This window comes from Corvus brachyrhynchos, unplaced genomic scaffold (genome assembly GCF_000691975.1).
Source record: "Corvus brachyrhynchos isolate BGI_N302 unplaced genomic scaffold, ASM69197v1 scaffold365, whole genome shotgun sequence".
Taxonomy (NCBI): domain Eukaryota; kingdom Metazoa; phylum Chordata; class Aves; order Passeriformes; family Corvidae; genus Corvus; species Corvus brachyrhynchos.
In genome coordinates, this window is record NW_008239544.1 from 1883176 (window position 1) to 1908372 (window position 25197).

The following is a 25197-nucleotide window of genomic DNA, read 5'->3' on the forward strand; positions in this document are numbered from 1 at the left end:
AGCAGGAGAGCATGTAATACCTTGGGAGCAAACAGGCTTTGTCTCACTGGATCTGTGTCAAAATGTGGTTCCTTAACCAATTCCCAGGTGGCTTTTAGCAGTTTACAGGGGACTAACCCAGGAGACTGGGGGTGATAAAGGACACTGACATCCCTCTGCTTTGTTCTCCACAGCACCTGCAGCACCATGAGAGCGGGGTCGAAGGTGAAAGCTGCTACTACCACTGTGTCCTCTGTAACTACTCCACTAAGGCCAAGCTGAACCTCATCCAGCATGTACGCTCCATGAAACACCAGCGGAGTGAAAGCCTCCGGAAGCTACAGCGCCTCCAGAAAGGTCTTCCTGAGGAAGAGGAGGACCTAGGACAGATCTTCACCATTCGCAAGTGTCCAGCTGCCGAGGCCGGTGAGTGCTGCTGCCTTGGCGTGAGCGGGGCCAGCGCCACAGGGTGGGTGGGTGGCATTAGACCCACTGTGCTCTTCGGTGACAAACTTGGTGATGTTCCTGTTTCTCTTCCCTGCTGTGCGATGACACAGTTTATCAGTAACACATTACAGGAATCCCACCTGGCCTGAGGTGGGATTTGGGATGTAGAAGTTTAGGATGTTGAAGTTACGTGTGTTGATTCAGGTTGGTGTCTTAAACCCTGGAACATTGTATGAACATCTAAAGATACTGTCATATCTGGGCAACTCAACAAACCAGTGCACTAGTAGATGTTTTCCAATGAGTCAAGTGATGCCCTGAGCACCAGCATAAGCTGTGCCAGCTTGGCACTGATTTCTGGTACTTCAGCCACACTGGACTGGGAGGAGGAGCTGGGCAAAAGGGGTGGGCAGGACATGCAAGTTTTCCATGTCTGTTCTCCATGTCTGTTTTCCATGTCTCCTCTTCATAAGGAAAATAAAGTGAAGGGCTTGTATGAAACATTCACTCACACAGATCATAGGACAGGGATTGCAGCTGCGAATCCAGCAGGAGGAAATGTGCCTAAAAGGAGCAGTTAGGCTGGATGGAGCAGAGATGGTACTTTGTTTAGTCACACAAAGGGTTGAGAAGTTTTTCATGTTCTGAAAAATCAAGGTCTCCTGAAGCCCTCTTCAGAGGGAGGAGAGGAGGAGAATCAGCCTGGGTCAGCTGGTTTGTGTGCTGTCAAGGCATGAAGGTGCTGGAGCTGGGGTGTGCCAGCAAAAGCCTTCACAGTCCTCCTCTTAGCTTCAAGCAGGACTTTTCTCTATGACTGCTATGAAAATTGGTAAATCCTACATATAGCCTGAGGAACTGGCATTCTGCAGTGAATGCACATGGAGGTGAGGAAGGTGGCCTTGGCTGAAAAGGCTGAGAAGGAACAGCGGCAGCAGCTGACGGAGGTTTCGTAAATGTCCCTTGAATTCACACCTGGGTCTTACTGCTGTTATGCCTGTGAGAAACGAGGATCTGAAATAAACCCAAAACACCCCAAGAGTGAAGACAGGCGATTTTTCATTAAGAGTTAAATTCAGTCTTGTGGAAAAAAGTGCCCAATCTGTGACCTTGGCGGCCCAGCAGAGTCGAGAGCGTGGAACACGCTTCCCCAAAGGTCACAGTCACAGTGAGAGCGTGGTGGCTGCCACACCGCCTGGGGGGGACAGCGGCTCTGGCAGCCCTTCCGCTGCGCTGCGGTGCTCTGCCGTAGGAAAACATTCCGAGTTCAGAAGGGTTCTTTGGGCAGGGCTGTGGGTTGTGAGCTGCTTAAATGCAAAACGAGCAGAGAGGGGAAACCATCCGTGCCCTTTGTGATAGACAGAACAACCTTGAAAACCTTGTTTACTCTAGAAATTTCTGTTTACCTTGTCTTTTATTGTACAAACCTTATCTTTCCCATCCGGCCGCCCGGATTAGGACATGGCAGGTAGTGGGAGGGCAGGAGCTGACTGGCTGGGAGGGAAAACATTTTGGTGACCATTTTAAAAAATGTAGTATTTTTGAAGTGAAAGTCCTGACAAGTCACTGAAAGGAAAGCTTGATTTACAAGTATTTTACTTTAATTTTCTTTAAGCCTGTTGGTTCTTCAACAAAAACTGACAGAGAACAAGACACTGACAATTTCTTGATCATATTTTATTTCAAAGGTTATGAATACAAGCAAGAATAAGGCTTCAGAAGGCAAAGGGTCAGTTTTGCTTGTCACTTTAAGCTGAGATACTTAATTTCAGACACTCCTCAAGCCCACTGTTGAGCTGATCAAAGTGGGACACCTCACTGGCATGCTGGCCCAGGCATCCCTGCAGGGATGGGAGTCAGGTTTGGATGAGAAGCTGCTGTAACCCCAAGGGGGAGAAGGGGTGCTCCCATCTCCCACTCATTCTGATCCCATTGTGGGGATGCTCAGCTGTGGGGCAGGGCTGTGCACGGGGGCGGTGTGAGTCTGTGCCCTGCGTCTCCTCCTTCTCTGTAACAGGGTCTCTCCTGTGTCCCCATTATGGTTTTTAGTGTTGTTTTCTGAGGGCTGGGTGGACTTTTCCCCTCTGCCTTTTGATAAGGCGTCTCTGCGTTATTAGATATCAGGCTCAGAGACCGGGACAGATACTTGTCTGTGACACTTCTCTGGTCTGTGACACGGGTCTGCTGGGGCACAAAGGGACCATGACTTCTCTGTTGCTTTGCCGCAGTCCAAGTGCAGTGGTTTGTTCTGTACTGTGGCCTCGTGTGACAGAGTGGAGTCACCCTGTTCCCCTCCCGCTGCGTCCCATTGCTGTGCACAGAGCGCAGGTGCTGGTGTTGAATGCTGTGTGTACCTGCTCCGTGTGTACCTACTCTCTGGTGTGTGCAAGTATGTAGGAAAAAGCAGTACTGTCTGGAGACGGTGAGTAGATACTTGCTTGTGTAGATGCATCTCAATCTGTTGGAAGAGAGCTCTGATCACACCTTAATTAGTCCTCTAACAATCTGCAAAGGTCAGTGCCAATTGCCTGTTCATTTACATTTGTAATTGTGATGGTTCTTGATTGCACATTAGTTGCAATTCACTCCCTCCCACCCTGAAGAAGCACAGGCAGCCTGAGCAGCCGCTCCAGGGACACAGGAGCCTTTGTCCCTGCCTGTGCCAGCCCCTCAGCACTCCTCAAAAATTGGGTGTCTTTTGGGGAAGAGCTTTAGGATCTGCCCTCCGCTTCCAGTAAGGGAATGACAAAGTTGTTGGCAGGGAAATTACATGGACATCAGGCAGGAAACCCAATCCTCCTTGAACTGGATAATTAAAGACAATTAAACTTTTCTGCTTGCTTTGAGAAGTGTGCTCATTATGCAAGAGATGGGGAAGCGGCTGGAAGTTCAGCTGGTTTGTTGATCAGAGAGAACACAGCTTCAGGGAGGGGGTATTGTCCTCTCAGGGTATTTTTGGACATCTCTTGCTGTGGTATCTGGGTTGCTGCCACTGCAGATGTCAGCCCCTTGCTGCAGCAGCATCTGTGTAATGTTACTCATAAACGAATTGATTTTTAATGATGGGGGTTTCGAGAAGAAAAAAGTGAAGAAAGAGTGACCATAATAAAAACCAAAACGGTCTCAAGATGTCAGATGAATGCACTTACGGCTCATTAGATAATGACAGAAACAAATGTGAAACAACCTGCATCGAGTTTTCATTCTGACTTTGGAAGTGTTTCTTTCATCCCAGAAGGCATCAAGCACCACACCCCTCTCCATAGCTCGGGCAGCTGCACACAGGGTCGTTGGTCAGAGCGGGGTTTCTGCCCTCTGTCCACCACATAGTGCTCCTGCTCTCCCCATCATATTCCTCTCCATGTGCCACCCATGTAGGTGGGGCTGTTGGGCCCCCATTGCTTAGCCTTTGTACCCCTGGGCAAGTGCTGGTCGCACTTAATGTGTTTCCTCCCTTACCTGTTTCTCCTGACTCCTCCTGTTTTCCATCTCTTCTCTCCCTTTCCATAGTGTCTTCCTGTGAGAGGAGCAGTAGGCCTTTGCCCGCCCTTCCCACTGTGTGGGACAGGCATCCTTTAGGTGTCCTCAGGTGTCCATGCTCCTTGCCTGCACCAACCTCTCCCCATTTCACCGCAGAGGACAGTCACACCTCAGTGTGGTGGTCACACTGTCACAGCAATCCTTCTCATTGCTGCCAAATCCTTGGCAATCATCTCCTTCCGGCGCAGGGTTCTTGTTGGGGCCCTTGCAGGAAGAACAGGGCCAGCTCTCTGGCAGCCCTTGCTGGACACCAAATGCTGTGAACAGCCCCTTTGTCCTGGCAGGACGGACAGGGGGCTGGGGAGTTCACCTCTGCCCCTCTGCCCACCCTTGCTGGAGCACCTGCGCTGCTCCCTCTGCCAGCCCGCAGCAGGGGACCGGCCAGTCTCCCTGCTCCAAACAGGTGGATTACAGTTATTTTGAGGACTGTCTTTACTGCAAAACTCTGCTCTGTTCTCAGAGCAGAGTTTTGCAGTAAAAGCTGGAAAGCTGCTGGCTCCCTGGAAGGGGGGGATGCCTCAGAGGCCCTGCTTTCCCCTTCCGTCTGCCCCACAGGCAGAGGTGCACTGTTTGTCCACGTCTCCCTTGCGTTTCAGTATGTCACCTTTTGAAGGGCTGGGAGCTGCAGACTGAAATCGGGATGTGAATCTTTAATGAAACCAAGTATGTAAACAGACCTAAGGTACAGCTGAAGCAGTGTTCGGATGAGAAAATCCCACGTGGTTTAAAAATAGTAGCTCCCAACCTCAGAATCACAGAATCACACCTCAGCCTGACTCTGCCTGTGTCGCCTGCAGACAGCAGGGTGCTCATTTGGTTGCTGCACCTCAGTGCACTGAGTCATGCAAATGCTGTGTTCCTCCCTCTCACAAGCAGTTCTGTGGCTGCCCCAGGGATTCGAAGGCATCACCATCGGGGGGACAGGAGCAGGTCCCACGTGCTGGGGAGCCAGTTTGGTCAGGGAGCAACCAGGATGTGGTTTGCAGTGAGAGGTTTCTCTCAAATGCAAAGTTTCTATCAAGCAGAAGGGAGGCTCGATGCCAGCCCGGTTGAATCCATTTGTGATCTGGCAGGCCCACAGCATGCTCTAATACCTCATCTGCTTCCTCAAGACTGAGGCACTACTCTCTGGTTCCCTCCTCTACTGTCCAGGCTCTCCAGTTCCCCTATTCCCTTGGTGGCCATTTCCTGGATTGGGAATTGTGACCAGCCCATCTGTAAAATGAAGCAAATTGTGTAAAAAAGGAGAGGAGGTCTTCCACAAAAAACTCCTGCGAGGGAACCATCCTGTTATTTTCCCACCCTGAAGGTGGGCAACCATGCAGGGCATTTTTTCCTCACCATCGTAAAGCACGGAGTAATTACTCATGGAGCTTGTTACAGCAGGGGTGGGAGATGTGCCTTTGGGGTGGATTTTTCATGATAGCAGACTCTCTACTTCCAGTAGAACTTTAAGACTTTTGAAGGGAAAGTTGTTAATGGCAAATTGTATTTCTCCCTGCTTGAAATAAATGTAGTGGGATCTGACATCCTCCACTTGGTCTCCATTAAAGACAGTGTGGTCATTCTTAATGACGCCTGTTGGTCTCCAGCTTCTGCTGGAGGTAATGGAGGGTTTTGGAAAGAAATCTCCAGTTTGTTTTGTAATCTCTCTCCACTTTTTCATGGGACTTGATTTCACACAGCAGTTAAGAGCTTACCAAAGCAGATCACCTCTATGGTGCCTGCAGGAAAAGAGCACGCGGAGTCCATGCTACAGCATCAGCCAGTCAAAACCCCTCTGCAGCTCTGGCTCTGCTGACGATGCCCCAGGTACATGTCTGAAATGTGTGGCCCTTGCAGAGGGCTGGGGAAGTAATTTCCAGGCTTGTCCTTGATTGACACATTTAATAATCTGCCAACCCAGGTTATAGCCTGAGCTCCTGTGTGCAAACACCAAGTGCTCCCCAGCTTCATCCGTATCTCTTGGGCTTTTTACCTCTCACTCTCCAAAACTTGATACTGCCTTTTCCCAATACGCGATCTGTAACCCCTGAGAGCAGCAGCCTGCTCAGGCTTTGTTTCCAAAGTGCTGCGTGTAAATCCAGCCAAACCATCAGTACATGCATGGTCAGAGGTGGGCGAGCAGCCACAGGTTCATGGGAGTCATTGGGGGCCCTGTCGTGTGCACCCGGCTTCTGCTGGGCCCGTGTCCTGCAGCTGGGGGTGTGCAGCAGCTCTGTTGTCCAAGGTGGAAATCCCTTCCTGTCATCTCCTCAGACACAGAGAGTGGGACGAGGGATTGTCCTGTTTTGAGAAAACATTTACCCATGGTGCAGTAGCGTATGTGGACTAGCAGCAGAGGCAAGCAGCCCTGGGCGATGTGTGTATTGCGCTGATTGAACTCGCAGTTCCCTTTACTGCAGCAGTTCTGATCTCCCTGCCAACCCCACCAACTACCCCCACAGGCAGGATTATCTCTTGTTTTCCAAGATCTCGTGTCACATGTGTTCATTTAGAGGACAGTTTGTTGCCTTCCCCTTTGTTGTTCTGGTGAACCTTGGAATTTTTTCATTTTTCTTATGGATTGAATGGCTTCAGGACTTTTTACCTTTCCAGCAAGTTCCTAATAGAGTTGCAGTATTTCTGGCAGGGTCTCTCCACTGGAGGCCATCCCAAGGCTGGGCAGATGACAGCGTCTCTCCTCCATGGTCAGGCAGAGAGACTAGGGAAGCTTTTGGTTCTGCTTTAGTTTCACATTGCTTTAATGGTCATTGAAATCCAGCAAAGGTGTTTCTGGCAGCCATGGATCAGGGTGGCTATGCCCAGCTGACTCCTTCGGAAGGCCTGAGGATGTGAGGAGAGCCCAAACGGTTTGAGAAACTTTTAGGGGACTTTTCTTTCCTGGTATTGCCCTGTAACATAATTTCTATCTGTTCCCTCCTTGTCTCCTTTCTCCCACCTAAATTTTGAGGAACCCCATTCGCATCCCAGCAGCATCTCTCTGTCTTTTTCCATTTGGGATACCATGGGGCTGTTGAGGTCTGGCTCCACAGAATGCAGGGATAAAATTGGTTCTCTTTAATATCTGGCAGAGGCAGATTTCCTTTGTTTTTTATTTTTTGGGGTTGGTTTTGAGTTTAAAGTCAAGAGCAGTTGTGCCTTAGCTCTGCTTTGACCAACCAGCAGCAAAGAGATAATCTCAAAAGGATATGAAAGGTTTAATCATTTTAATTTTGTTTTTATTAAAGTTGGTTGTGACTTTTTTCCTGTGCCCCTGGTAAAAGGGGGGTAACAGAAACCTACCCAAACCCTCAAGCATCTGCTTAATGAAACTGCAGCGGGAGGCGCCTGCGGAAGGAAGCGGTGGGATGGCCGGGCTGGGGAGGGCAGGCCAACGGCATGCGGCAGCAGCACCCAGCCGTGGCAGGAATCTCATAAGCCCATCCCACTCCAGCCACCCCTTGTCCTGGGGAGCTCATGGCTTTCGTTAAGCAGAAGGAGAGGAAGCTCTGACAGCTGACTTGTTCTAGAATGTTTTTCTTGTTTGACTGCATCTTAAAGCCCTTTCCACTTAGGAAAAGTAAAGGGGGAAGTATCACCAGATGCTGCAGTACAACACTATGAGACTCCCGGTCCCTCTTCTCCGCTTTTTTCTCCATATCCATGCAAACTCCAGAGCCAGACTGAAGCCCAGCTGTCAGAGCTCCACATCTCCCTGAGCTCCATTTCCCTTGGGACTCAAGAGTGGCATCCCTGTCTCTTGGTAGTCCATCCCTGAAGCTCTGCTGCCGGTGCCCAGTGCATGGTGCCCACTGCACCTTCTGCTTCTCTTCCCTGTTTCTCTTTTCTCCTTTCTCCTGCACAGATGTAGAATAGGGAACTCTCCTGAGGACGTGATTGTTGCAGTGGTGCAGGTTAAAGATTGAAGGTCTCTCCCTGTGAGGAGTGAATCAGTAAAGTTTTGAAGGCATTGCAGGTACTGCAGCATGGCCTCAAGGTGTGTTGGAGCAGGTTAGATGTCCATGTGAGTGACATGGGATTCACACTGACAGCAAACTCGGCTCATGGTGAAGGTCCCATCAGTGTAGCCATGCTGTGTCTTGTCCCAGCCTCGCCCCTGCTCAGGTGCTGTGTCTGACCCAACCCCCTGCTTCAATCTTCTGGTAGCATGAAGAAAAAGAAACCCTCCAAAACTTTAGACATGTGCTCCAGCAACTGTTCCTCCACTGCTAGCCCTGATTTATGATGTTTCTCTCATAGACTGTGTTGCAGCAGCTCATATCCAGCACCTTCCCACAGGTCTGACTCTTGTAGCCATTGCTGCGCTTCTGTTTCCTCCCTTCCCGTGCTACTGGGCTTCAAATTAAATACCTCTGGAATGAACATGCCTCCTCCTGTGTTCCCAGGTTAATGAGTTGAAAGTTTCCTGGCTGCCGTGTTGTTCTTGGTGTATTAGTTTGGAGTCTTGTTCCACTGTTGACCTGAACTGAGAGGGGCTGGAGCTTCAGCACAGAGTTTTGGTGGGACCTCAGTACCTTCTTCCCTGCTAATGTGCCCTGGCTGGGGACAGTGGCAGAAAGGAAAGGTCAGTCACATTCAGCTGGGCACAGGCTTTGTGTTTGGAGGCAGCAAGGATGTTTGAGTGGTTCATAAGTAAACAGTGGAGCAGGGTGAGACCTGGAGCAGCACGCTGGTGTGCCATCCTGTTTGGAAGGTGAGTTTGAAGCCTGCTGCCACTGAACATGGCCATTTGGGGTATAGGCTTCACTGTCCTGCACGAAAGATCCATTTGTGTATAAAAGCTGATACAAGTCTGCAGGGTCATGCTCAGCACTGGAAGAGAATGTCCTTGTACCTTCCTCTCTTCGGGAAATACCCTTGCAGGGCATCAGCTCCTTTCCTGGTTGTTCCTGCCTTTTCCCTGCTGTTGTTCTCTCAGAGTTCATTCTGCTGCAGGAGCACATGTCTGATGGTCTTTAACTGGCAGGACTGAAGGAAGCCCCCCTGCTACCCAAACCTTGCCATGCAAACCCAGTGCACTGCCCAAGATGAAAAAGTGCTTTGAGACCTTTGTTCAGAGGAGACATTGTGAGGATAGGAAGTGCTCTCCTCCACCTCTCATCTGTAGGTTATGGACTTAATTGCAACAGATACACAGCTTGAGTTCTGAAATGGATTCCTTTTTTTCCTTATGCAAAATGAGATTCCATACATTATAGGGGGATGATTTGTGACATAGGGTTTTACAGCAGCTGGCTCAGGCTGGCAGTGACCCCTGGCCTGACCCGCTCCAACATTCCCACTGCTGCGGTGTGCATGTTGGACCACTCTCCTGTGTCCCTGCTCTGGTCCTCTGTTTGCCTGTGCTTCTGAAATGCACTTGCTTCCTGTCCCTTCTGCGAGGCCTATTGATCCTCTGGTGATGACATTAACATCCTCAGAACTGCCTGAGAAGGAGCTACCACATGCATTTATTTTTCCACTAAAACTCTAAGATTGGCTAATAACGTGCCTGTCAGCACCAGTGTCCTGCCTGCTCTGACTGCTTCAGAGGGAAATCTGGGGACCCATAAACAAATTCCTACCTCAAATCAAGGTCTCATCCTTGTTCCTGCTAAAATTCAGTTCATGCCCCTGAGCAAGAGGGTTATATTTATTCCAAATACTCAGTTTGCTTTTCCAAGTTGCACATCTCGATGCCTTTGCCATATATTTTGTTTTGACCTTAATGATTTCTTGAGGCCACAAGTTCCAAAGGCTAATTGGGAGCTGTATGAGAAATTACTATCTGTATTTGCTTCCAATTTGCACTTTTTTTTCCCCTTTCCCCTGTCAGTCCCTCCAAGAGTGATGAGTGAGAAAAGCAGTGTTGGTCCTACTCTACTGAACCTTCACTTGGATGCTCCTCTGAAGGCCACCTTCAGCTCAAAGAGCCTGAGCCCTCTCTTTCTCTGTGTGGGTACCTCCTCCTACCCCTTTTCAGGCTTTTCATTCATCTGTGGTCACTTCATTAAATAAATAGCAGTGGTTTGGGTTTTTTGTTCTGTTCTACACATGTGCTTTCTCCCCTGTCAGTGTGTCAGGCGTAGGTTTCCACTGGCCTGCAGGGATGTGCTGGCCTCTCCACAAGATGCACCCCGAACATTCCCACTCAGTGCCCTTCCTGCCCCAGCCTGGGGCCCCAAGCCCCTAAATCTCAACGTTGCTCTGAGATGGTGCACGTGGGGCCCTGCATGGCCCCGCCATCGCTCCCCAGGGTTAGGGTTAGGGCACCCCAGGGGCACAGCCTGATGTGACTTCCCATCTCTGTGTTCACGTGTGCAGGCGCTGCCGCACCTTCTCTGGGAACAGCTCTAGCATTTGGTTACCAATTAAGTTGAAGCATTCTGGCCTTTTCCCATCCCCCTTTCATAGTGGTGAAGGTTGAATTAGGGCTGGGTGTTTGGGATTGTTCCCTGGCCTCCACTGCTACTTTGCTGCCTCCTTTGTGGCCAAACAATGGGATTAATTTGGCCTTTGCCAGCCATGCTCAGCGCCAGCCGTTCCACTTCACTTGCGCAGCCGCCTCTCCCTTCCACAGCACCTACTCCCTGGCTCCTCCTGTTCTCTTTCCGTGTGTAGCGTGGAGGGTCACTCGTGGTTTGTTTTGTGTTGGTCTGGCAGGGTCAGGGGCCTGCTGGTCTCCTCCTGCTCCACAGGACCTGTCAGGTGAGGTGACCACCCGTTGCCAGGCGAGCCCGTCCCCCGCTGGCTGCAGCCATGCAGGGCAGCATCCCCTTCCTTCTGCACAAATTGGCAAGGACTAACCTTGTCATATCTAGTGCGGCGCTCACGGGCGCCTGCCTCCGAGGGGTAATCATGCAGGCATAAATTCGGAAAGTTGCTAAGCTATGAGCAGTCTTATGAGCATTAAAAGTGTCCTCTTTGCCAGAAAGGTCATTCATAACTTGGCTGCGCCGCTGATGTACAGTCAGTGATATTGATTGATTAATGTATAAAAAGCACCAAATCCATTTGCTTCTATGAAAGAGAATAAAGTGCAGTCGACTCTCTCTTTATTTTCACCTCATCCTTTTGTTTGAAGGACGTTTTTTTTTCTCTTTTTGTTTTGCCAGCTAGGTTTAAGGGGGTTACAAAAAGCCAGTTTCTGCCAAGTAATGCGTTCACAAAGGGAACATTGATTCACATCAGTGTCGCTTGAATTACCCTTAAAGGTTTGCCAAGGAGTTGTTCTTATATTAACCTTCTGTTCATCAAAGACAAAATAAATAAATAAGTCATAAAATCAGCTTCACTGCCCATGCTGGAGTTGGATGCAAAACAGGAATTTCTCCTATTCAGAATTTGTGCTCCAGGTGCTGCACCTTGGCCCCTCTCCCCAGGCTCTTGGACTTTTCCCTCCTGCAAAGCTGCTCCCTCAAGGCCCCAGTCTGAGCTGGGACAAGTGTTGATGGTTTTAGGGAGGGGGGCTCCTGCAGGGGAGTATTTTTGGAAGGATGTTGTATAAAAAGTTCATTTAATCACTGCAAGCATAACTAGAATGATTTCTACACAGGACAGTGAGGCCCAAGGAATTCTGCCCTGGCCAGGGTTGGCATTCTTCTCATTCACCCAAGGTCTTGTCTGTTTTTCTGTACTTACTTGACCACTGGTAATTAATAATGTGTTGTTCCCATTTTCCTCTGGTTAATTCTGAAATAGGAGACACCTTGGTGCCCCTGGAGCTTTGGGCAGCAACATCCCACCTTCCTCTCTCTCTGGGTGCACCGGCATTGTCCATGTCCATCCCAAAGCACCCTCACCTCCTGTGTGGGCAGCGAGGGGCCGCAGGTGTCTGTTCCTTTGGCAGGATGTCTGGCCCATGAGATCCAGAAGTGGCTGTCCTCTGCAGCAGGAGCTCTGTTGCTTTTCCTCAGTGCTGTTCAACCAAACCTCTGCATTTTCACTCAGTGCCTGTTCCAAAACTCTGCAGTGCCATTCAGTGACATTTCTTCTCCAGAGCAGGAGTTTCTTTGGCTTCACTCTGCATGTCAGGCAGCTGTGCCCATCACACTCATCCAGCAAACACAGAGCTTGCAAATCACCTTCCCTTGGAAACATCTCTGCACGAGCTGTCCCACCTGACTGTCACAAGAGTGACCAGCCATCCCCAGCACAAGAGTCCATGGCAGCCCTTGGGTTCTCCATGTCATTTCAGATAACCTGAGCCGTCCCACCACAAGGGATGCCCTCACTCATGGCTTCCAGTCTGGCAGCGCCTGGTGGGCTCCTTGGCTCCCAAAGCACTGGCTTGGAGCCACAGGGGAGCTCAGCTCCGGAGTTCTGCTCAGACCCATGGAAGCACTGTGCTGGCTGCGGCATGGGCAGCCTGAAGTGCCCGTGACCCCATGCACCAGTGGTGTTCTGGTGGTGCTCTGCACTAGTGCATGAGCCCACGGGTACCTGAGGTCCCACGAACAACTTCAGCACCGCCCACCTGGCACTTTTATTGCAGTGTCTCTTACTGGTGAAGAACGATGGTGATAACTCTGCCAGCTGTGAGGTTGCGTGCTGGGGTGAACACCAAAAATGGCAGTGTGCAGGATCCCTGCGGGATGTTCCTCCCACAACTTTCTCTGCTTACTTTGCCCGCATGGTGCATGTGCTGTGGTGGGCCCTGGACTTTGTGCTGCCCGTTTCACATCCCCAAGGGGCAAACCCCCAAACCCGGACACAGCTGACAGCAGGGCTTGGCACCTGGTGTTCCCAGGAAAAGCCTTTTCCCCCGTGACTGCTGTACAATCGGAAAGGAGAATCATCCTATTTTTTAATCTTTTTCTCTGACTGTGGGAGCACTACAGCCGGCCGAGGCCCCCTCCCCCTCTGGCGAGGCAGTGAGGATTGGATCAGATGATACGGAGTGTGCATGCTGAGAATGAATCCATTTTCTCTCCTCCATCTCCCCAGAATAAATTAGAATTTGCCTGATTTAATAAAATGGCTTCATCTCTCTCTGCCATCTTTTCTATCTCCCATGCGTTTCATCCCCACCCCCACTGCAAAAGAATAGATCTCGCCTGTGCGGGTCCTGTTTGGGGCCATGCTGCGGTGCGTGGGGTTAGTCAGCGCCGCACGCTCCGCCTGCCCAAGGGTCTGGCCAGGACAGCACAGGATTTGTCCCTGTGTCTCCATTTCCTTATAGTCCAAGGAGGTGGCTGTAATTGCTGTTGAGGTCAGTGTAATTTACTGTCCATCTGTCATAAACCTGCCCTCGCCAGGGATGTGACTGCCATGTAGAGTGTTTGGGGACAGGGAGGGGCTGGGGACAGGGATTATACAGCCCAGATTTGCCCCAACACAGTGCTCTGTAAGTAGTGTGTGTGTGTGTGTGTGTGTGTGTGTGTGTGTGTATGTGTGTCTGAGCGCGTGGAGCGGGCCTGAGCACTGCCACAGACCCCGAGGAGGAATTATTGTCCAAATTTAGGTGGTTTTGCTACAGCCAAACCTTTTTCTGTCGCCTGGATCTGGTGGTTTAATTCCTGTTTCGTAGGCTGATTTTTTCCTTTCCGTTCTGACACTAATTGCACCAGGCGCATTGGGAGTGGCGGCTGCTGAGCGGTACCAGCTAAATGTTAAGAAAGGTTTTAAAAACAGACTGAACTCTTCCTTAATGAGGCTCAATCGTGCTCTCCTCCGGGTGGTTTTGTTTTGCTGATCTGTCAGTTTTTCGAGGATTTAATTGCACTTTTTTCGTATTAGTCTTTGAAATGGGGCTAAGCAGCTTTCTCTAAAATGCAACACAAAAAGGAGAGATGCTTCCCTATTTTCTTGCTTTACTTTCATCACTCCAGGATCATCATCTGCCACTGGCACCTGGGACCCTGCAGTAGTAAAGAATAAAATATGTGAGAGCATAAGTGAAGGGTGGGCTGCACTGCTATGCTGGCCCCGCAACTGGAAACCCTTGCCGGTGGTTCCGTTTGCCTCCTGGCTCCTCCGTCTGTCTCCAGCTGGGTTGCCAGTTACGCTAATCCTAGAAGACCTTCCTGATGTTGGGTTTATAGGGAGAAGTAGGAGGCAAAGGCCGAACTGGTTTGTCCAATGTAGCTCATTTCCTGCAGAAATGACACAAAAATGAGTCAGAACCAAGCAGTGCTGCAATGCTCTGGAATGGTTGTAGGCTCCTCGAGCAGTGGAGCTTGCCAGAGCCTCTGGAGGCCTCTGAGCCCAGGCCCTGCTCAGAGACAGGCCAGCCAGGGCTGTCTCTGCTGGGGTCTGAAGCATCTCCAAGGGGTGGAGACCCCCCAGCCTCTCTGGATCCCAGTGTCCAGCTGCTACAGTGCTGGGAGTCCAGGGCAGGGGATGCCAAACAGATGATGCCGGGATGGGAGGAGGCAGGAGAGAGCAGGCAGATGTATCCATGAGGCTATTATCTTTATGGCATAGAGAAAACACATTTGAAGCAATCAGCATGGCATTCTTAATGGCTTCACTTCCCTGTGCTCTCCTCACGGGACAGGTTGCACAGCAGCCAGGGCTACCGGGGCTGTGCAGGCGCCGCCCCGCCACGCACTGCTTTTAACCAGTGCTTTGTTTTGCAGAGATGCACAAAGCTGCTGTTGAGTTTCCTGAGGATGCTGATGAACAAGGGAGCAGTGAGAGCTCCAAGCCACACAGCAGTGACTCTCCTTCCTTAATGTGCAATTTATTTTTACATCTCTTTGCAATTACATTTCTTTTTTTCCACTTTTTCTTCCCTTCCTCTGGCTTTGTTTCTTTTCCTCTTTCGCCTTTTTTCATGTTTATCCCTTAAATATTTCAGTCTCTTATTTCTAGTCTCAGCCTAACAAAGCATGTTTTCTTTTCTTGTTCTGATGCGTGCCTGCCTCCCTGTGAGCTCCCAGCACACCTCTCATGAGGATGTAAAATCTAAGAACCAGATCTTTGAGATTTCAAAATAAAATAAAAGTAAACTCTGCTTTAAAAACACTTTAGCAGGAAAGCCAGGCTAATTGTAAATCAATGAGTCTTAAAATGCAGCATTGATCTCCAGTTAGAAGTTTGAAGGGGAAAGCAGTAATTACTGTACTGAAGGTAGACTTTTTTTTTTTTTTCTCTCAGCAAGTTCTGGGCAGAAGGAAGGCTCATTAGGGCAGCACTTCAGAATCTGAGTAATTAGTTTAAAAAGTACTTTTGTGGTGTTATTCCCATGGCTAGAAATTATTGGAGTCTTCACAGATTTATAGTTCTGCTCTGATAAAGTTTGATTTATTATTGTGTTTGGTGGGGAAGATCCTTCCTACACAGTCACTTGGGTGATGACCTGGAGTGGGGATCAGGCCAGGAAGGATTGCTGTGGGCATGTGGGGCCTCTTGCCAGCGGAGGAGCCTCAGCCCAGTAGGATGGGATGTGAGGTCTTTGTGAACAAACTCTGGCCAATACTCCAAAAGAAAACAGAGCAGACATCTGGGAATCAGAACAGCAGCTCTTACTCCTTGTGAATGTTGTTGGCCTCCTGTCCAGTTACCTGCTAGTCCCTTCTTGCTCATGGGGGAGACAGCTCAGAAGATCTCTCAGTCTTTGTCATACCATGACCAGCTCTGTGCTGTTTTGTTGGGCCATTCCCTGTGCCACCCTCCTCAGGAAAGCACGACTGGTCTGGCAGGACTGTCAGGCTCCCCTAAGCCCATGGCATTTCTCCATGGGTTTTCCAGCTAATTCCTCCCATGAGCAGTGTGATCCTGCTCTCCTTTTCCAGGCTGAGGCAGAGGAAGTGGCTGCAGGCACCACCTGGGATGTGGATGCAGCCTCGTGTGATGTGGTCTGGGTTTGCTCTGGAAGGTGGGATAGAGCAGAAGTATCCAGGGCTTATTCCCTTACAAAACTATGCTAATTTGGGGAACTGACCCTGGAATTAGCATTGATCCATGTGCAGGAAGGCTTTGTGGCATGGGTGGTGAGCCCATCTGTACTTGGGGAGCGGGTTTGTGCTCCTGCCAGTCTCCCCAGTGTGTAAAATTGGGATAGTTGCACAGTCTGACATGTCAATCCCATACCTCTTGCCGTGGCTGTTCCTACTCACCAGACTCGATAAATATTTTCACAGAAATTACTCATTTTGCAGGGACTGCCATAGATCTGATTCTGGAGGGAAGGAAAGGGGAAGGTCTCTGGAGGCAGAAAACCCTTGTGTGGCAGAAAGCCTGCTGGGAAGTCAGCTCAAGAAGAATTAGAAACCCTTTAAATAAATGCTTACTTGACATGACTCTGTCTCCCCCAGTCTAACAAGCAGGGAAGCGAATGGCAGCCGCTGGCCAGAAATTGATTGCATTAATTGATATGCCAATAAGAGAGCTTGTTACATCCGCCATTGGTTAGGAGGCCGGCTAACAAGTCCCGCTGATCAATGGAACCAATAAAGATTTCATCCATTAATGAGCAACATGGTAATTAATGTTATCCATAAACCAATTAGCCTGGGTAGCTAATGTGCTGGTTAGCACAGTGAGTGGTGGAGCCATGGGTGGGCACAGGCCGGCTCATGCACAGGGGACATCACCTCCCCTGTATGAAGGAGACATCATCACCTCTCTGGTGTGGAGGGGACATCACCTCTCCAGTGCCACCATGGGGCTTGGAGCAGCAGCCAGCTCACTCTGGGCCTCCCAGAGCAAGGGAGCTGGGAGGGTGGCTGGTGGGATAGGTCACATCGCTGGAAAGGGGCATGCTTCTCTAGATTTTCAAGGCACTTTCAGCTCTTTCTTTCACTTTGGAACCTTTGTGTAACACACAGGCACCTTTCCCACTTCTTAGATGTTTTTGGAGGTGCACAGGTTTCTGTAACTTGTGTTCCATGGTGTAAGGCAGCATTTGGGTTGTTACTCTGTTGCTGGGAAGCTGCTGGAACCTCTCGAGCCCCCACCAACCACAGATGCTGCTGTGCACAGCCCTGCACTGGGCTTTCCCCACACCGCCAGTACCAGTAACAGTGTTAACACAGGTAACACAGCATGAAGGCTGCTGCCTAAATCCACTTTCCAGGGGCTTGCCCCAGCTGCCAGCACCACTGTGGCATCAGGACAGTCCATAGGGATCAGGACAGGAGGTGCCGGAGCAGCCCCAGGCCCTGGGCAGCATCAATCCCGCAGGTTCCACCGTGGAGTTACCTTGGATTGTCGGATATTGACCCTGGGAGACCCCTTGTGGATTCCCTAATTGAAAATTAATACCAGATCAATGCCATGGGCAATTTGCATATTGATCATAAACAACTTTGAAGGCACCAAGTGTGTGTCGAATCGATAGAGCTCTCGAGCAGGCTGCAGGGAGAGTGTCCCCGTGCCGGGCGCCTCGGCGGCTCATGCCAGAGAAGCTCGGTGAAGGCGGTGGAGGTGCTGGAGCATGGGTGGTTTGCACCAGACTGGAATCACAGCATGGAGTTCACAGCCTTTTCCTGTGGTTCCCTTCAGAAGGGGAAGGATGGGAAGGGCTCTTTGTTTGCTTATTTTAAACCAAATGGCCACAGCCCAGAGGCATCCCAGGGAGTGGGGGACATCACCCTGTCCTGGGCACACAGCCCTCCCTCCCCACCTGCCACATGCAGCCTGACACCTGCAATAGAGAAGCAGAGGCACTGCTTTTCTGAGGACATCAGAAGGGAACTCAGCAGTGATTTTTGCCTGACATTTTTGTCTTACATTTGCTCTGTGAGGGCAGTATTAAGACCCTTCTCTGTCTGCCCAGGACATTCACCAGTTATTTCAGAATGGCTTTGGGCTGAAGGCAACAAATATTTTGTGTCAAACTCAAATAAAACCTCAAAAACTTAATCTGAAAATCTGTAACTCATCCTTGGAAGCTTCTGGCACAGAGGGATCCCTGTGGGCAGGGAGATAAAGCATATGGACAGGCACTGCATTACCTGCCCCTCTGCACATGTGTGTGGTGCAAGGCAGCGCCTTGGACCCTGCAGGGGAACCACCTCTGGCCTGGCCACAGACAGAGCACAGGGAGCAGAGAGAGGGCAGGACTGGAAACCCACATCCCAAAGTTGCCACTTATTTTAGGAGCAGCCGGCAGCTCCAGGAAGTCGCTGTGCATCTGATTAGCGTGTTACGGAGCTTTCATTGACTCAGCTGTGCTGTGCTGATGAACTGAGGCTGGGGACAAGCGCCTGTAATTGAGAGAAATAAATTCTTATCACAGGCCTCTGCTGGAGTCACCACCTGTGCATGCGCCTTGCTCCAGGTTCCAGGAGTGGATCCAGTCCCCAGAGCACCTGACATGCCCTTGTTAGTGGGAAGGAGCCAGGCTCAGGACTGCAGACACCAAGCACCATCCTGGGATGGCTGACAGGTTCTGTCCACCCAGTCCACTGGCATGGCCCACCTGGTGCTACCTCCCTGCTTGACCACAGGCCAGCAGCTTGAGAGCCATCAGTACCCTCAAGTGTCTCCTTGGGAGCTGCTCTGTGCTCTTCCCTTTTTCTTGATCCTCTATGTTTCACTTGGGAGCTGGAGCAGCTGTTCTCCATTCTTACCTGAGATCTGATGACAAGTGGAAGATCCTTTCTTGATCTGTGTCAGGAGACATGGGCATCACAGAAGAAAGGGTTTTGTGATGCTGCAAAAGAAATAAGAATGAAGGTATAGTTTCTCTGAAAAGAAACCCATCTGCTGTTTTAAATTAAGAGGAAAAAACAGAAGTCCAGGGTCACAGGGCTCTGCAGCTCACTGTGGTGCAAGGCCGCGGTGGGCAGCCCTGTCCCCACTGCAGTGGGGCTGTGCTCGGGTTCCCTTGGCTGCTCGCAGCCCCTGTTATTTTGCCAGTTCTCGGGGCCGTGGACAGACTGCCTCGGTGGGCGCATGCGGCAGTGGGGAGGTGAGTGGAAAGGCTTCACTCGACATTCCCTGACCTCCTAGTACAGCTGAGTGCTGGAGAGGCAGCGCTGAAATTGCAGTCGCTTTCAATTACCCAAAGCCAAGAGAGGTAGAGAAAAAGGGGCTGTTGGCTCCAGGAAACTGAAGTCGCTGCTGCTGAAAGCTTGTTAGTACAAGGGGAAAAGCAATTACTGACATTTTGCCAGTGCCACTAACCCAAACCCAGGGAGGAACAACCCAGGCCAGGCTGTGGCCATCCCTGCCATGCAGGGTGATGTGGGACGCCTCAAGCATGCCCTCAAGGACAGCTCCATGGCTGTGGAGCTGTGGGGTGTCTCCCCTCCCTGTTCTCTTCAGCAGGTGTTGGTTGTGCATGCAGGAGCTCACCTGTGTTACCTGCTCTCTTCTGCACCAGCCCAAGTGGTGTTTGGTATCGAGAGCTTTGAGGGTGCTGGCAGAGGGGCTGGGAGAGAGGTGATGGCGTGGGAATGAAGACTCCACAGGCTGTCCACTGACAGGACTGGAAGTGGGGCTCTGTCTTCGAGGGGCCGCCTCACTGCCATGGCCTCTGTTCTTCAGCTGTTCACACCAAAAACTTTGGTACTGCAGCTCTGCCAGGCTGGTTTTTCTGCCTGGTGAGCCTGCACAGGTATTGTGCTTGTGCTACCAAAGTGTCTGTCCAGCCTGCTGGGTGTATTTGTCCTGTCCTTCTCAGGGCTCCTGGGGATGCTCAACTCCTAACTCCAAAGTCCCCTTAAAAGCTTAAAGGCTCTCTGCAGACGTGACTTTGGTTGCCACTACAGTGACCCCTCTTGTTCCCCGACGCTGGTAGTCTGAGCATCCCTGCTGGCTCCCTCCCACCTTCCTCAGAGTCACAGAACCATTTAGGTTGGACAGGACCTCTAAGGTCATTGAGTCCAACCTTTGACCAGTCAGCACTGTGTCAACTGGACCATAGTGCTGAGTGCCACATCCAGTCGTTTCCCTCAACTGCCTTTGCCTTGAGGCAGCAGCATGTCTGGGGGTGATCCTCTTTCATTTTTTATTATACATATTATTTATGGCCATTTATGATTTCCCATGTTTGGGGATATTGTTACTTCGTAGAAATGAGGTCCAGGAAGAGCCTGCCAACACGGCACTGGGATCTAGTCAAGAACAAACCCACCAGACCATGGGTGTCAGACCCTCTAGGACTCACCCCATGTACAAACCATCCTTAGGGACATTCACTTAGAACTACTGGTCTTTTTTCCATGTTCTTTGTAATAAAAAACTTGCCTCCCTGGGGACAAGAAGTGACAATTTGCCGTGGACACTGTACCTGGCTGTGGACCTGCTCCCCTGCCCTGGATCAGCCCCACCACTTTCCTCCACTGCCCCATGTCTGTGTTGGGAACTTGTGGTACCGCAGGCTGCAGGGATATTTTAATTGTCTGTTAACCAGGGCACTACAATTATGGCTTTCCCAAGTTTTTAGCTGAGCTTAAAAGAACTCCAAACATGCTGAGATGGGGAAACAGTTGGGGAGGGGGAGAAAGAGGGTCAGCAAGACATTAATTAACTTTTCCTTGGAGCAATACCATGGAGAGGGAGAATAGAGTAGCAGTTGTAGGACTTGTATATTTAAAAGAAAAAACAGAAAGAGGACATTTTAGTGTTTCGTTTAAGTGTGGTTTGTGAGGATGATGGGTTAAAGTTGTTAGGAGCTCTCCTGTGAATATTCAGCCCCTAAGGCTAAGTGTGAATTAATTATAGCTCAGTTTTGTTATAGTTACAGTGTTCTCAAGATGTACCTTGTTGCGAAGTTGCTAAAGTTGGCTACTAACTTCGGTTTGGCATTGGCGCTGGTTTTGTTTGTGGACCTCTGCAGTTTCTCTGAAGTGAGCCTATATTCCCTGTGAGCACAAAGCATCTCTTGCTCTGCTGAGGGCCTGCAGTGCTCTGCTCTGAAGGAACAAGTGACAGGATAAGGGGAAATGGCCTCAAGTTGTGCCAGGGGAGGTTTAGGTCGTGTACTGGGAAAATTCCTTCTTGGAAAGGGTTGTCCAGCCCTGGCACAGGCTGCCCAGGGCAGTGGTAGAGTCGCCATCCCTGGCAGGATTTAAAACCCACGCCGATGTGGTACTTGGGGACATGGGTCAGTGGAAGCCAGGACAGCGCTGGAGGAGCAGTTGGACTCAATGATCTTAGAGGGCTTTTCCAACCCAAATGATTCCATGGTTCTACCCAACCTGCCATTGTCTGCTCAAGCAGTTCCACCATGTGTCTTTAGCAGAAGGCCAGGGTTGCCTTCCCTTACAAAGTGGGGCTGGGCACCCATCCCCCGGGCACCTTTGCTATGCTCCTGCCTCATTACCTCTGCCACCCAACTCGTGCATCCTCTTTCTCCCATAGATCCCCTTTGTCTCTGGACCCTTGTCCCGCAGGTCTCTGTGTGGAGACTGCTCTGTCCTCTCCCTGCAGACCTGGAGCTGGAGATGGGCTCTTTTGTTTTGCTGTTTGATCTGTGGTTGTGTTTTTGCATGCATCTCCTTTCCAGCTGATTCCAGTTTGGAGCTAGGTTAAACTGTGCAAAATACTGTTTAAAAGAAAAAGAGAAAGGAACTTGTCAAGATGCATTTGTTAGATCACGTTTAAAATGAAACAGAATTGAAGGTAGTTTTTGTCCAAGAAAGGGGAGGCTGAAAAGCCGTCAAGCCGCAGGAGAAAGCCCCTCCTTTGTTGTCCTCCTGACATTGAAGTGTAATTTTTCATGGTTATTTGGACTGGAAAATGGGGGGAAAGGGAGAGATGGGCTTGCGATTATTTCCCATAAATGACAACACAATCACATCACGCTCCACTACAAACATACTCAAGGAATTTGCCTTTTTTTTTTTATATTTCATATGTGAAAATAACAGCAACCTTTCTAGTGCTGCTGAAATTAAAGGGGGTAAGTCCCCGTTGGGTTTCACTGGCTTAAAATATAGCCCAGTTTGTGAAAAACATGGACAGCCCTGTTCCCGGGGAGTGGGAGAATGGCAGTGCTCTCCCAGGGAAGGGGTTCTTGGTTGTGCATGCTCCATCCCTGGGTGTGTTGAAGGCCAGGTTTGATGGGGCTTGAAGCAACCTGGTCTAGTGGAAGGTGTTCCTTCATTTGTCAGGAGTTTGAAACAAAATGGTCTTGAAGGTTGCTCCCAAGCCAAAACAATTCTGTGACTCTCTGATATCTGTGTCAGCTGAGCACACCATAGTCAGCAGTTTCTGTTTGTCAGTGAAAGCAGCAGAGGTGCTCTGGCCATGCTCTGCAATGGAGCTGTCTGGGAAATAAGTGTCATTAAACAAAGGTACATGTAGTATTATATTGTTTTCCTGCAGCTCTTTGTCAGGTGGGACTCATCCACCAGCTTTGCATCCAGGCTGGAGCTCCGTGGCATTCCTCTCGTAACCTTGCCTAGTGCTGGCTTTGCACTGCTTGGAGTCCTGCTCTTCCTTTCAGGAAAACAGTAGGAATGAACAAGCTGATGCAGAGTAATCCCGTTAGGAGCTGGCACAGATGGTATTGCAGCACATACATGCATCCATAGCGGGAGCTGAAGTCAGACCCCCACCTGGGTTCTACCTCTGCTCTGTTACCACAGCAGAGGGCACTGGGCCCATGGGCATGGTGTGAGGTGGGACTACCCTCCCTGTGCCTCTGTGACCCTTTCTGAGTCAGCTGCACCAGGCCCTGCATGGTGACCCTGGCACAGCTCGGGGGCAGCTGAGCTCATCCTGGGCTTCCAGGATGCAGGAGGGCATCGACCCACTGTGGACCTCCCTCCTCCTCCATATGAACCCAAACCTCTCTACCCAGGGCCCTGGGGGACTCAGTTTAAAGTGGTTGCAAGCAGTTGAACTTGTGACTCAGGCGGGTTGGTGGGCGCCGGCGGGGCCCCTCAGTCCTGCCTTTCTGTCGGCTTTTTTGGCTACTTATCCTGAAAAGGGGAGCGTCAGAGATTCTTTTTGTTCCAAAGGAGAGACCCTGTGTACAATTAAAACTTGTTTCTGGTAAACCTCATTCCAGGAAAGATGAGCTTTTAACAAAAGGCTTTTGACAGCTGCAGGGTATTTCATTTTTTTAATGCCGAATGAAAAATCAATACATTTTTCTAGGTTATACATATTCAGAACAGGCTTGATATTTCCATTATAATGGAAAATGGGTGTCTGCACATCTCGCCTGTCAGAGCTGCACCGCCACATTTTCCAAGCCACTGCTAAATATTTCAAACCTGATTTGATTGTGGTTCATGACAGCTAATGTTTCTCAGCTCTCGAGCCTGCCGGAGGGTGGAGAGGCAGCGCACGCTCTTTCCCATGCCTACATTTCCACCACCAAAGAAATGCCCTTTATCCCTTTGGATAAGAGCTCTGGGTTTGTTAAGGAAAACCTGGTTGGGAAAAAGAGAGGTGAGAGGTCTTGGGCTGATCAAGCTGGTCTGGATCCCATCAGCATTTGCCGCCTTCTCCAGCTCTCAAACTTCCTGGGTTTGGGAAGGGACAGACCTCGGTGTGATCCTGTGCAATTGCGCACAGCAGTTTGGGTACGTTTTGGTGTGTGACTTGAGTCAAAGGTTCCCTGACCTCTGCAGAAGTCAGATACTTGTGATTTTCCAGACTCTTCTCCTGCTCTTCCCCCTCCTCTCCCCCCCACCCCCCCCACTTTGTGAATGATTTGATTTTAAATTAAAAGGAAATACTGCTCTCTAAAATGATTTATTCATGCAGGAAGCAAAGACTCTGCCTAGGATTTTGCATGGGACAGGTGGGTTGGGATGGAAGAGCAGCTCCTTTAGCTGCAGGGGCTACAATTCCTTGCTCTCAGCGTTGACCTGAGCCCTGGCAGTTGGAAAATTCCTTTTAAAAGTTATTAATAAAGCACCATGGATTCAGGAATGGAGCTCTGGCATGGGAACCAGTGCACAGTGTGTGTTGTTTGGATTTCCCGGGAGCATGATTCCCCCATACAAATCCCACAGCAACGGCTCTTGCACCTTTGGAGTCCCAACAGCATGTGCAGCTTTTGGGAGGAGGGGTCAGGTAGTAGCGAAAAGGTCACGGTGGTTTGGAAGTAAATTCCCTGTGTCTTGCTGACCACTACTCGTTCAGCCGCAGGAGCTGGTCTTGGGGTGGTCTGCACACTCTGCTGCAGGTGGGTCCTGTGGGTCGTTACATGAGGACAGTGGTGGGCTCTGGTCGTGTGCAGCGTGACACCGGTTTGCAGTGGCAATGGAAGCTCCTTGTGGTGTGCAGTGGATTGAGAGGAGGAGCAGATCTTCCCTACCAGATATGCTGCTGGCCTTGTTCTCACAGAGGGATGCCCCAAAGGAGTACAGGGGATGGATGGTTGGGTGCCTTCACACAGGTGTTTGCTTTCCAGACCTGCGCTGCACCCTCAAGCTGCTGCTGTGGCTCACCAGCTGCGGAGAGTGTGGGCACAGACCTTTCAGGAGCAGGAGCTTTGCTGCTTTTACTGTCAGTGCTGAGCTCTGCTTGGCAGAAGGTGGGTCAGACATGGGTGTGGGCGTTGGAGGCAACTTCTCAACTGGTCAGACCCCAGTGCAGCACACAGAACCAGCTCAGGGGTGGCTGTCCCCACCTTTTCTGGGCTCAGTGGGAGCACTGGTGGCTGTGCCACAGGCCACACTGAGCATGATGAGCAGAGCAGCCTCAGCCTTCCAGAGAAGTCTGCTGGAAGGGGATCACGAGGCAGATGGAGTTAGCGCTTCCCCTTCCCTGGGGCTCTGTGCCAGAGGCCCTGGCAGCAAGGAGATGAGCAGGGATGGTACCAGGACCCTACCCAAGCTGGTTCAGAGCCTCTCTGGGCAGGTGTGCTAGACTCTATTCCCTTCCCATCCTGCTTCAGAAAAATTACTTTTCAGAAAAAAACCAGCTCAGGGTGGAGCAGGAGGAGGGTTCGCAGCTGGATCTGCTCCCTGCCCTCTGCCTGGTGCGGGGTGTTGAGCCAGGAGCAGTTTGTGTCCTCAGAAAGGAGCGTTCCTGGCACAGGGGCTGTGGAATGCTCAGTGCCAGAGATGTGGGGGCTCAGTCCAGGCTGGCGGTGGATGGACAGGAGGAGCTGCAGCCCCGGCTGTGCTGGGGACTTGCTGTTTGTAGCCTTGTTTTTTAATCATTTTCTCCCGTTATTGGTATTCATAGCTCACATTTTTCCGGTTACTGTCCGCCTGGGCTTTCATCCATTTTAAAGAGCTATTTTTTCCCTTGTTGATGATGATGATGGTATAAAGACAGATGGTGTAACTGCTTATGAATGTCCTATTTTATTCCCCTCGAACCAGACAGCACACTGGAAGACACGTATTATTTCCACATGCTCAGGTTAGAGCCCAGACAGCGGCGGAGCCT

The 25197-nt window shown here is 50.4% G+C and overlaps 1 protein-coding gene across 1 annotated transcript in view; it reads left to right on the forward strand.

The window, feature by feature from the left end:
• ZFHX3 (zinc finger homeobox 3) overlaps window positions 1-25197 on the forward strand; it is an 86787-nt gene that overhangs the window by 29623 nt on the left and 31967 nt on the right. Inside the window, 1 exon segment of the mRNA XM_008639224.2 lies at window positions 174-405. Within this exon segment, the coding sequence (XP_008637446.1) occupies window positions 174-405 (232 nt within the window).